The 13043-nt window shown below is 47.0% G+C and overlaps 1 protein-coding gene across 1 annotated transcript in view; it reads left to right on the plus strand.

Annotated features, from left to right (window-relative positions):
• LOC122932060 (phospholipid phosphatase-related protein type 1) overlaps positions 1–13043 on the plus strand; it is a 193532-nt gene that overhangs the window by 106543 nt on the left and 73946 nt on the right. The window contains exon 4 of the mRNA XM_044286248.1: positions 12200–12332. Within this exon, the coding sequence (XP_044142183.1) occupies positions 12200–12332 (133 nt within the window). The remainder of the gene's footprint in view (positions 1–12199; positions 12333–13043) is intronic.

The raw sequence follows: 13043 nt of genomic DNA on the forward strand, positions 1-13043 counted from the left end.
TACCATGAACCAAAAAAAAAACAAAAAAAATTTTTTTTTTTTGTTTTTTTTTTTTTGTTCATGATAATGCAAACGGATCCGTCCAGACTTTACATTGAAAGTCAATGGGGGACGGATCCGTTTGAAAAATGCACCATATTGTGTCACCTTTGAACGGATCAGCCCCCATTGACTTCCATTGTAAGTTTGGACGGATCCGTTTGCCTCCGCACGGCTAGGCGGACAACCGAACGCTGCAAGCAGCGTTCAGGTGTCCGCCTGCTGAGCGGAGGCCAAACGCTGCCAGACTGATGCATTCTGAGCGGATCCGCATCCACTCAGAATGCATTAGGGCTGGACGGATCCGTTCGGTGCCGCTTGTGAGAGCCTTCAAACGGAACTCACAAGCGGAGCCCCGAACGCTAGTGTGAAAGTAACCTTAGATGTGTATGATAAAATGTATTTTATATAAAAGAATGGCATCTTTGTTTTGATTATTATTTTTTATAAATCTCATCATAGGATTACTATATTATAACTTATAATATATTAGCATATTCCTGTAAGTGTGCCCTAGCAGTAGGATAGGGGCTCATGCACATGAACGTATTTGTCATTTTTTTCGGCCAGTATGCAGAACCATTCACTTCAATGTGTGCATTCCGTTTCTGTATGTTTGCATGGCCGTTCTGAGAGACAGCTCTGGGGTCATTTGTAGGTCCTCAGGACTAACTGCAGATGGCTCCCCAGTATCCAATCAGGCAGGGCCGTCTTTAATATTGGTTGGACCCTGGGCAAGAATTTACTTGGGCCCCCTGGATCCCGCCCTCCCCACCCGCCTGCACTTTGCTGTACTTGCTATACAGCAGCACTTACCTGTCACGTCCAGGGCCTCCAGGTGATGTCTCCTCTCTGTCATCATCTTCTCTTTTATCATCTTCTCCACTCGGTCTGGACAACTTCTCTCAGCCGCCTCGTCTCTGCAGAGTGTGACACACAGACATCTTAGCTTCCTCACATTCTATCATTATCCCCCAACTGGAGTCCCCACAGTGTTATCCTGCTGCTTTCTGTGCCCCCCCCCCCCCCCCCCCCTTCCCCCAGGAGTGTAGCTATAGGGGGTGCAGAGGTAGCAGTCGCTACTGGGCCCAGGAGCATGAAGGGGCCCAAGGACACTTGTGCCGCATAAGAAGACACACAAAGCACTGAGAGAAGGGGGGTCCAAGCTGAACTCTTGCACCGGAGCCCATGAGCCTTTAGTTATGCCCCCCCCCCCCCCAATACCCCCAAATACTATCCTGAAGAAACATTACTGCCCCCATAGTAATAGTGCTCCTCATAGTCCCACCAATAGTAATTCCCTTCTAGAATGCCCTCATTAGTAACACTGCCCCAACCGTGATAATGCTCCTCAACAATGCCCCCATTATTAGAAGAGCCTTCCCATATTATTAATACCCTAACAGAGTCCCTAGTAGAAACAAGGCCCCCTATTGTTCCCCCAGTGGTAATAAAGCTCCCTACAGACCCCTCAGTAGTAATAAGGCCCCCATAGTGCAGTTAGTAGAAATAAGGCGGATCTATAAGTCCCTCCTATAGAGCCCCCAGTAGTAATAAGACCGCCAATAATGTCCCCTGGATCTGCAGTGCCCCCTGAAGTTATACTCCACCATACAGTCCCATGTAAATAACACCACCTCCTCCCCAGCCGCCTCCAACGCACAATCCAATGTAAACATCACCCCCTAAGGCTACTTTCACACTTGCGTTCGTGCGGATCTGTCCTGTACTTGTACAGGACGGATCTGCACCGATAATACAAACGAATGCATCCGTTCAGGACCGGTCCGTTTGTATTAGATTTGAATTTCTAAGGCTACTTTCACACTTGTGTTCAGAGCGGATCCGTCTGGTGTCTGCACAGATGGATCCGCTCCTATAATGCAGACGATGGGATCCGTTCAGAACGGATCCGTCTGCATTATAGTTTAGAAAAAATTCTAAGTGTGAAAGTTGCTCAGACGGATCCGTCCAGACTTTACATTGAATACATTGAAAGTCAATGGGGGACGGATCCGTTTGAAAATTGAGCCATATTGTGTCAACTTCAAACGGATCCGTCCCCATTGACTTGCATTGTAAGTCAGGACGGATCCGTTTGCCTCCACACGGCCAGGTGGACACCTGAACGCTGCAAGCATCATTCAGGTGTCCGCCTGCTGAGCGGAGCGGAGGCTGAACGGTGCAAGACTGATGCATTCTGAGCGGATCTGCATCCACTCAGAATGCATTAGGGCTGGACGGATCCGTTCGGGGCCACTTGTGAGAGCCTTCAAACCGAACTCACAAACGGAGCCCCGAACGCTAGTGTGAAAGTAGCCTAAGTCCCAATACGGATCCGTCCTGACTTACATTGAAAGTCAATGGGGGACAGATCCGCTTACAATTGCACCATTTTGTGTCAATGCAAAGGGATCCGTCCCCATTTACTTACATTGTAAGTCAGGACGGATCCGTTTGGCTCCGCAAGGCCATACGGACACAAAAATGCTGCTTGCAGCATTTTGGGGTCCGCCTCCAAAATGGAACGGAGGGCCGTACGGAGCTGAACGAATGCATTCTGAATGGATCCGCATCCATTCAGAATGCATTGGGGTTAAACTGATGCATTTGGGGCTGCTTGTGAGAGCCTTGAAATGGATCTCACAAGCGGATCCCCAAACGCAAGTGTGAACGTAGCCAAAACATTAAGTCCCATGTACATAAACATCACCCCCCCCCCCCCCATCCACTTTCCACATACAGTCCCATGTCAATAACATCCCTCCCTTCAGCCTTAACATACATCCCAGTTAAATAACTACAACTCCCAGCATTGCTCTGCCTCTCCCTTCACTTACCTCTCCAGTCCTGATATACAGACATCAGCATTAGGCTCCTAGTACTCCTCTTCACTCCAGTCGAATCCTGCACTGGTCACATGATGGTGACATCATCCAGGTCATCCTATCACAGCCTGTTTTGCTGATCACATGACCTGTGATGTCACCAAAGGTCCTTCGCCTCTTCACAGTGTATTAGATTCAATTGTATTGCCGTTCTGTGTACGGCAATACAGTTGTATCTAGCTGGCAGGCAGGACATTCGGGGCCTGGGACAAAACATCCGGGGCCCAGGCCCCGAATGTTTTAACCTTGCGATGCCCACTAGTGAATGGGAGTCGGGAAACGGAGCTCTCATGGGCCCCCAGGAGCAACTGGGCCCGGGGCAGCTGCCCCTTTTGCCCTGCGGCAAAGACGGCCCTGCAATCAGGTCACTAGGAAACCCCGTGACCTGGTCATAGGGGGATTTCCCATTGATCATGCAGTGGTATAGGCTACAACAATCAAAAGGTTAAAAAGTACAGTGGATGATTTTTAAAGGAGTTGTCTTACTTCAGCAAGAGGCATGTATTGTGTAGATAAAGTTAATATACTTTCTAATATATTGTGGATGTCCATATTGTCTGCTTTGCTGGCTTCATTAATTTTTCCATCACATTATACACTTCCCATTTCCATGGTTATGACCACTGTGTAATTCAGCAGTGATGGCCACATTGACACACTAGGAAAAAGTGGGACTGTAGGAGTGCTGTAGGAGTGTATAATGTAATGGAAAAATTAAATGAAGCCAGTAAAGGAAGCAATATGGATAATAACAATACATTAGTAAGTGCCTTATATTAACTTTCTCTACATGAAAGTTTGGGTTCATACCGAACTTTGTGATTTCGGGTACCCAGACTTTTTCACTGAAGTTCGGGTTCGGTGTTCGGGTGATTTTATTATTTTCCATTATGGCATGGTTATAATGGAAAATAATAGCATTCTTAAGACAGAATGCTAAATAAAATGGCCATTGAGGGGTTAAAAATAACAACAACAAAAACTCACCTCATCCACTTGATCGCGCCATGTGGATGAGGAGAGTATTTTTTATTATTTTTAACCCCTCAATGGCCATTTTATTTAGCATTCTGTCTTAAGAATGCTATTATTTTCCTTTATAACCATGCTATATCGGAAAATAATAAAGTGAAGTTCGGGTCCCCATTGACTTTAATGGGGTCTGGGTTCGGGGTCAAGTTCGGGTCCCGAACCAGAACTTTGACCTGAAGTTCGGCCGAACCCGGCAAACCCGAACTTCCACAGGTTCACTTATCCCTAGTTAAGAAGCAAAGAGGGAACTCTTCAAACATTTTGGGAGGAGTGTTTTACATTTTGCATAAGTATCTACATTACTACTTTTCATTAGGTTGGCTTTGTATTTTTTTAAGAGCACTGCAGGATTTATTTTTGTAGAAGTTTGTCCTTCCTTCTTTTCTTTTAAATTCACTTTTGGTTTTGGCTAAAAAGAAACTGCATTAAAACATTACCACAAAAATTGTGGTGTTTTTCTGAAAAAAGCCAATTTCCCTTAGGGATTATTCACCCAAACATCGTCCATGTTGCAGCCACAATACATGGAATATTTCTAATCCTGTCTATGACAGAGATTTTCCTGTTTCATTTTTACTCCATGCCTTCCCTGAGCCATTACTTTTTTTATTGTTCCAGTGACATAGCAGTATGAGGGCTTGTTTTTGGTGAGACAAAGTGTGCATTGCGTTGTGTCATTAATCAAGCCATCGAGGAGCAGGAGCTGAAAGATGAGGAAGTCGCAATGCTGAATGATTTCCCGGGGGGGGGGGGGGGGGGGGGGGGGGCTACTCCATCTGAGACAAGTCAGCAGGAGTCTGAAGAGGAGTCAGAGGTGGATGGTGCCTGGGATGAGGAGCAAGAAGAGCAGGCTTTTCGGGGATTCCTGGTGTTTTCCGTGGCTGGGGGAGGAGACCGAGGACGACATTCTCCTGGACAATGAGCAGGAGCCAAGGCACTCCACCACTTCCAATTATATCCACTGATCGCCTAATATACTCCCAGCCACATAATTACTTGTTCTTTTTTGTCTTGTGAATGCCTAATGTTTGGGGCCTGTACTGGCCCATAGTAAAATTGTTATCCAGTTACCACCTAATATACCTCCAGCCACATAATTACTTTTTCTTTTCTGTCAAGTGAATGCCTAATTTTTTGTCTCTGTACTCCACTGGCCTACAGTAAAATTGTTATTCAGTGGCCGCCTAATGTACCTACAGCCACATAATCACTTGTTCTTTTCTGTCCAGTGAATGCCTAATATTTAGGGCCTGTACTCCACTGGCCTGCAGTAAAATTGTTATCCACTGATCACCTAAAATACCTCCAGACACATAATCACTTGTTCTTTTCTGTCAGGTGAATGCCTAATGTTTGGGGCCCGTACTCCCATGGCCTAAAATAAAAAATTTCTAGGCTCCAGCATGGCACATTTTTTTGTGTTTCCCTTTAACCTCTTAAGGACACGGGGCGAAGAGGTACGCCCTGATGTCCTGGTACTTAAGGAATCAATCAGCAGGCACCGTGGGTCAATGCGCCGGGGTGTCCTGTGACCCCCCCCCCCCCGTGTCGGCAATCGCAGCAAACCGCAGGTCAATTCAGACCTGCGGTTTGCTGCGTTTCCGGGTTATTCGGGTAACCCGGAACAGGATGGTGATCGTGGTGTGATAATACACCACCAATCACCATCCTTAGATCCTGAGAGGTGATGGTGACTTCACCTCTCAGGATCGCTCTCATTGGTCGGCTGCAGGGGCGGGCATTTCAAATTACATCAGCGCTCCTTTTCTCCTCCTTTTCAGTCCGGGAGCCTGAGGAGAGAGGAGCACTGTATGTTTCTCCAGCCAGCACCCCCATCTGTTGAGAGATCCAGAGCATCATCCAGCACCCTTATCTGTGCCCCAGCACCACCAGGTATTTAGGGAAGGTTTAGGTTAGGCAGGGATATTCAGAGAAAGTTAGGGGAAAAATAATTTAAAAAAAAGTTTCTGATTGCATCACCCTAGATCAGGTGTCTGGGGTGCACAGCACAGCTGCGTGACCCTAGACCCCCCAGGGGTGCTGCAGCTTGCCCCCCCTCCCCCACCCACAACTTTTTTGGGGCGCAAGCAGTTTTTTTTTTTTTTTGTGTGTACGCTGACTGTGGCCGGCACTCTTAGCGTCCGGCCACTGTTAGCACATCGCACACCCCACGGCTGATCAACTTTGGACGGTGATGATGAGCACCCAATGCGTCGGAGATGCCGCCAGGCGGAGCAAGGGGACCGCCATTCTAGGGACCCTGTGGCCCACCCTAGTACGGGCAGCTCTGGGGCTCGTACTAGTTTTCCGGCACCTAGTTAAATCCACTGGAGCCCCCTGCCAGTGAACTTGTCTGGTGTACCCCAGAGTGTTTTGAGCCTGTGATTCCTGATTTTGAAGGTCAACCAGGAATCCAGATTTCTACAGTGGGCTTCACTGAATACAACTACTTTAGTCTTTTTTTCAGTGACCACTTTGTAAATCTAATGGTGGAGCAAACAAACCTGTACAACTAACAGTTTGTTGCTCAACACCCGGGCTCCTTTTTGGCTAGGCCCAGTGGCTGGACTCCGGTCAGTGCAGCCGAGATGAGGACGTTTTGGGGCCTCGTGCTGCACATGGGCCTAGTCAAGAAAACTAGTGTCAGGCATTACTGGAGATAGGTGATCCTGCCTATGACCGCCTGTACAAAATCAGGCCGGTCATCGATCACTTTGGGGCCAAATTTGTACAGGCCTTTGTACCTGGAAGGGAGGTCGCGGTTGAAGAGTCTCTCATTTCTTTGAAGTGGAGCTTCCTTTTCCGCCAGTATGTTCCCTCTAGGTGGGCGAGGTATGGCGTGAAGCTGTACAAACTTTGTGAGAGTACCTCAGGGTACACTTACAAGTTTTGTGTGTACGAGGGGCGAGATTCCCGTATTGAACCCCCAGAATGTCCTCCCACTCTGGGTGTTAGCGGGAAACTTGTGTGGGACCTTATGCATCCACTGCTAGATAAGGGTTACCACCTGTACGTGGATAGCTTTTATATTAATATCCCCTTGTTCCAGTCCCTCGCCACCAGATCCATGTCCGCTTGTGCGACCGTGCGGAAAAATCAAGCGGCCTCCCTACCCACCCCCTCCAGGTACCTATCCCCAGGGGTGTGACCCATGCCCTTACCAGTGGAAACCTGTTGCTGGTCAGATATAAGGACAAGAGGGATGTCCTTGTACTGTCCACAATGGACGGTAACAGCATCATTCCTGTCCCTGTGCGAGGTACCGCGGCAATGGTCCTCAACCCCAATTGTATCGTCGACTACAATCGGTATATGGGAGGAGTTGATCTCTCTGATCAAGTCCTCAAGCCATATAATGACATGCGCAAAACCTGGGCATGGTACGAAAAAGTTGCGGTCTACTTGGTGCAGGTTGCCATGTACAACTCTTTTGTGCTGTCCCAGAGCACTGGCAACACAGGGAAATTCCTTAAGTTCTATGAGGCAGTCCTCAAGGCCCTGATCTTTTCTGGCCGGGAAAGAGCAGGCTGGAGTACCTCGGGAACTGTAGGCGCCCGGATCGTCCCTGGCCAACACTTTCCAGGTGTGGTCCCCCATACTGGAAAGAAGGGACAGACCCCAAAAAAGAGCAGAGTGTGTCACAGGAGGGGGATACGGAAGGACACCACTACTCAGTGTGACACGTGCCCCGATCATCTGGGCCTCTGCAATGACGGTTGATTTAGAGAGTACCACACTTCCATGGAGTACTAAATTTATATCCCAATTTAGCCACTGACAATCGGATAAAAAACTGGTTCTCAGACTTAGGCCTCATGCACACAACAGTATTTTTTCACGGTCTGCAAAAACAGGGTCCGTAGGTCCGTGATCCATGACCATTTTTTCGTCCGTGGGTCTTCCTTGCTTTTTGGAGGATCCACGGACATGAAAAAAAAGTCGTTTTGGTGTCCGCCTGGCCGTGCGGAGCCAAACGGATCCGTCCTGAATTACAATGCAAGTCAATGGGGACGGATCCGTTTGATGTTGACACAATATGGTGCCATTTCAAACGGATCCGTCTGGAGTTCTTTTATACCATCGGATTGGAGTTTTCTCCAATCCGATGGTATATTTTAACTTGAAGCATCCCCATCACCATGGGAACGCCTCTATGTTAGAATATACTGTCGGATATGAGCTACATCGTGAAACTCAGATCCGACAGTATATTCTAATACAGAGGCGTTCCCATGGTGATGGGGACGCTTCAGGTTAGAATATACTGAAAAACTGTGTACATGACTGCCCCCTGCTGCCTGGCAGGTGCTGCCAGGCAGCAGGGGGCAGACCCCCCCCAGTTTTTAACTCATTGGTGGCCAGTGCGGCCGCCCCCCCCCCCCCTCCCTCCCCTGTAGTTAATTCATTGGTGGCCAGTGCGGCCGTCCCCCCTCCCTCCCCTGTAGTTAACTCATTGGTGTCCAGTGGGCCCCCCTCCCTCCCCTGTAGTTAACTCATTGGTGTCCAGTGGGCCCCCCTCCCTCCCCTGTAGTTAACTCATTGGTGTCCAGTGGGCCCCCTCCCTCCCCTGTAGTTAACTCATTGGTGTCCAGTGGGCCCCCCCTCCCTCCCCTGTAGTTAACTCATTGGTGTCCAGTGGGCCCCCCCTCCCTCCCCTGTAGTTAACTCGTTGGTGTCCAGTGGGCCCCCCCCTCCCTCCGCTGTAGATAACTCGTTGGTGGCCAGTGGGCCCTCTCCCCTCCCTCCCCCTTCTAATTAAATTTGCCCCCCCCTATCATTGGTGGCAGTGGAGAGTACTAATCGGAGTCTCAGTGTTATCGCTGGGGCTCCGATCGGTAACCATGGCAGCCAGGACGCTACTGCAGTCCCGGTTGCCATGGTTGCTTATCAATTTGTAGAAGCTTCATACTTACCTGCGAGCTGCGATGTCTGTGACCGGCTGGGAGCTCCTCCTACTGGCCAGGCAGCAGGGGGCAGTCATGTACACAGTTTTTCAGTATATTCTAACCTGAAGCGTCCCCATCACCATGTGTTAGAATATACTGTCGGATCTGAGTTTTCACGAAGTGAAAACTCACCTCTGAAAAAGCTTTTATGCAGACGGATCTTCGGATCCGTCTGTATGAAAGTAACCTACGGCCACGGATCACGGACACGGATGCCAATCTTGTGTGCATCCGTGTTCTTTCACGGACCCATTGACTTGAATGGGTCCGTGAACCGTTGTCCGTCAAAAAAATAGGACAGGTCCTATTTTTTTGACGGACAGGAAACACGGATCACGGTCTCTGCTGCAAAACGGTGCATTTTCCAATTTTTCCACGGACCGATTGAAAGTCAATGGGTCCGCGAAAAAAAACTGAAAACGGCACAACGGCCACGGATGCACACAACGGTCGTGTGCATGAGGCCTAAAGTGAATGGGGCCCGCCGCGAACGTGCGGTTCACAAACATTTGCGTTTGCGAAACGTCCTGGCCGATGTTCGTCCATCACTATAGGTCAGCTTTAGGCTAGGGCTACACGACAACAATAAGTCACATGACACTTAGGGCACAACTACACCGCTACATGCATCCATCCATCCATCAGTGCGACACTATAGCCTATCATTATAAAAATTGTTGTACGACATTGGTATGACAAAATGTCGCACGACAAATATTGTTGTGTAACCCTAGCCTTAAAGGGACAGGGCGCTGTGTAGGTCACTGTTAAGGGGCAGGGGCCACTAATAAAGGGGTAGCTGCTGTGGAGGTCACTTTTAAAGGGGTGGGCACTGTGGAAGTCACTGTTAAATGGCCATTCACTGTGGATGTTACTGTTAAGGGGGCAGGCTGCTGTGGAGGTCACTGTTAAAGGTGCGGGCACTGTGGAGGTCACTGTTAAGGGGGCAGGGGCCACTATTAAAGGGGAAGCTGCCGTGGAGGTTATTGTTAAGTTAGCAGGGTACTGTGAGGTCACTGTTAAGGGATCGGGGTACTGTGGAGGTCACTGTTAAGGGGACAGGTGCTTTGGAGGTCTCTGTTAAGGTGGCAGTGAACAGTGGAGGTCACAGATAATGGGACGGTCCCCTATGGAGGTCAGTGTTAAGGGGTGGAGGGCTGTATAGGTCACTGTTAAGGGTTCGGGCCCCTGAGAACGTCAATGTCAAGGGAGTGGGGTGCTGTGAAACTCACTGTTAAAGGGGCGGGCTGCTGTAAAGGTCAAAGTTAAGGGGATGGGTTGCTGTGGAGGTTCCATTTTAAGGAGGTGGGAAACTGTGGGGGGGGGTCAGTATTAAGGGGTGAGGGGCTGTGGAGGTCACTGTTAAGGGGGTGGGGTACTGTAGAGGTCACTGTTATAGGGCATACTGTCGATATCTTTTAACGACACACAGAAACATTAAATAAAATAGATGAAATATACCCGAGCGAAGCTGAGTCCTTCTGCTAGTATATATACCATATATACAGTGGGATGCGAAAGTTTGGGCAACCTTGTGAATCGTCATGATTTTCCTGTATAAATCGTTGGTTGTTACTATAAAAAATGTCAGTTAAATATATCATATAGGAGACACACACAGTGATATTTGAGAAGTGAAATGAAGTTTATTGGATTTACAGAAAGTGTGCTATAATTGTTTAAACAAAATTAGGCAGGTGCATAAATTTGGGCACCGTTGTCATTTTATTGATTCCAAAACCTTTAGAACTAATTATTGGAACTCAAATTGGCTTGGTAAGCTCATTGACCCCTGACCTACATACACAGGTGAATCCAATTATGAGAAAGAGTATTTAAGGGGGTCGATTGTAAGTTTATCTCCGCTTTTAATTTTCTCTGAAGAGGAGCAACATGGGGGTCTCAAAACAACTCTCAATGACCTGAAGTCAAAGATTGTTCACCATCATGGTTTAGGGGAAGGATACAGAAAGCCTGTCTCAGAGATTTCAGCTGTCTGTTTCCACAGTTAGGAACATATTGAGGAAATGGAAGACCACAGGCTCAGTTCAAGTTAAGGCTCGAAGTGGCAGACCAAGAAAAATCTCGGATAGACAGAAGCGACGAATGGTGAGAACAGTCAGAGTCAACCCACAGACCAGCACCAAAGACCTACAACATCATCTTGCTGCAGATGGAGTCACTGTGCATCGTTCAACCATTCGGCGCACTTTACACAAGGAGATGCTGTATGCGAGAGTGATGCAGAGGAAGCCTTTTCTCCGCCCACAGCACAAAAAGTGCCGCTTGAGGTGGGCTAAAGCACATTTGGACAAGCCAGCTTCATTTTGGAATAAGGTGCTGTGGACTGATGAAACTAAAATTGAGTTATTTGGCCATAACAAGGGGCGTTATGCATGGAGGAAAAAGAACACAGCATTCCAAGAAAAACACCTGCTACCTACAGTAAAATATGGTGGTGGTTCCATCATGCTGTGGGGCTGTGTGGCCAGTGCAGGGACTGGGAATCTTGTCAAAGTTGAGGGACGCATGGATTCCACTCAGTATCAGCAGATTCTGGAGACCAATGTCCAGGAATCAGTGACAAAGCTGAAGCTGCGCCGGGCTGGATCTTTCAACAAGACAACGACCCTAAACACTGCTCAAAATCCACTAAGGCATTTATGCAGAGGAACAAGTACAACGTTCTGGAATGGCCATCTCAGTCCCCAGACCTGAATATAATTGAAAATCTGTGGTGTGACTTAAAGAGAGCTGTCCATGCTCGGAAGCCATCAAACCTGAATGACCTAAAGATGTTTTGTATAAGAGGAATGGTCCAAAATACCTTCAACCAGAATCCAGACTCTCATTGGAACCTACAGGAAGCGTTTAGAGGCTGTAATTTCTGCAAAAGGAGGATCTACTAAATATTGATTTCATTTCTTTTTTGTGGTGCCCAAATTTATGCACCTGCCTAATTTTGTTTAAACAATTATAGCACACTTTCTGTAAATCCAATAAACTTCATTTCACTTCTCAAATATCACTGTGTGTGTCTCCTATATGATATATTTAACTGACATTTTTTATCGTAACAACCAACGATTTATACAGGAAAATCATGACGATTAACAAGGTTGCCCAAACTTTCGCATCCCACTGTATATATATATATATATATATATATATAAATATATATATATATATACACACACACATTTCTTTCTTGATACAATGCTTACAATGCTCTGCGTTTAAATGCTGTATAAAATAACTTTGTATCTCCACATATTTATAATTCTATCTTTTTAGATATTTATTGGTGAGATCGCAACTTACTTTATAAGGTCAACTAGAGAAAACTTGATTATTCAAGAAAAGATGATTCTGACTGGAGAATGCTGTTACTTGAATCCCCTTATCCGACGAATCATACGATTTATAGGTAAGGTGTATGTATATGGTATAATTGTTTTGTCCTTTTCATGAAAGACTCCCTGTAAATTAGGGCATTTGAAGGATAGCCAATAAGGACTAAAATTTAGGGTGACAAAATAGCTTAGTCCGACTTCCACAATGCTCACTCGTACACTGCCTGTTTTTAAAGTTAAAGACGTGCTGGCAAGTATTAATGTATTTGTGCCTTTACTTGTGCATTTTACTCCAAATGTCAATTCTGCTCTTTGATGTATTTATAGCCATTAGCACCAGAACACAGATCCATTTGCACCATACATGAAAGTTTGTAAAAAGAGAGTTAAAAGTGTGAGGCCTCATGCACACGACCGTTTTTTTTAAGGTCCGCAAAAACGGGGTCCGTAGGTCCGTGATCCGTGTCCGTTTTTTCTTCCGTGGGTATTCCTTGATTTTTGGAGGATCCACGGACATTAAGAAAAAATCGTTTTGGTGTCCGCCTGGCCGTGCGGACCCAAACGGATCCATCCTGACTTACAATGCAAGTCAATGGGGACGGATCCGTTTGACGTTGACACAATATGGTGCAATTGCAAACCGATCTGTCCTCCATTGACTTTCAATGTAAAGTCAAGAGTCCCTATTATACCATTGGATCGGAGTTTTCTCCAATCCGATGGTATATTTTAACTTGAAGCGTCCCTATCACCATGGGAACGCCTCTGTTAGAATATACCATCGG

This window comes from Bufo gargarizans, chromosome 1, assembly GCF_014858855.1.
Source record: "Bufo gargarizans isolate SCDJY-AF-19 chromosome 1, ASM1485885v1, whole genome shotgun sequence".
Taxonomy (NCBI): Eukaryota; Metazoa; Chordata; class Amphibia; order Anura; family Bufonidae; genus Bufo; species Bufo gargarizans.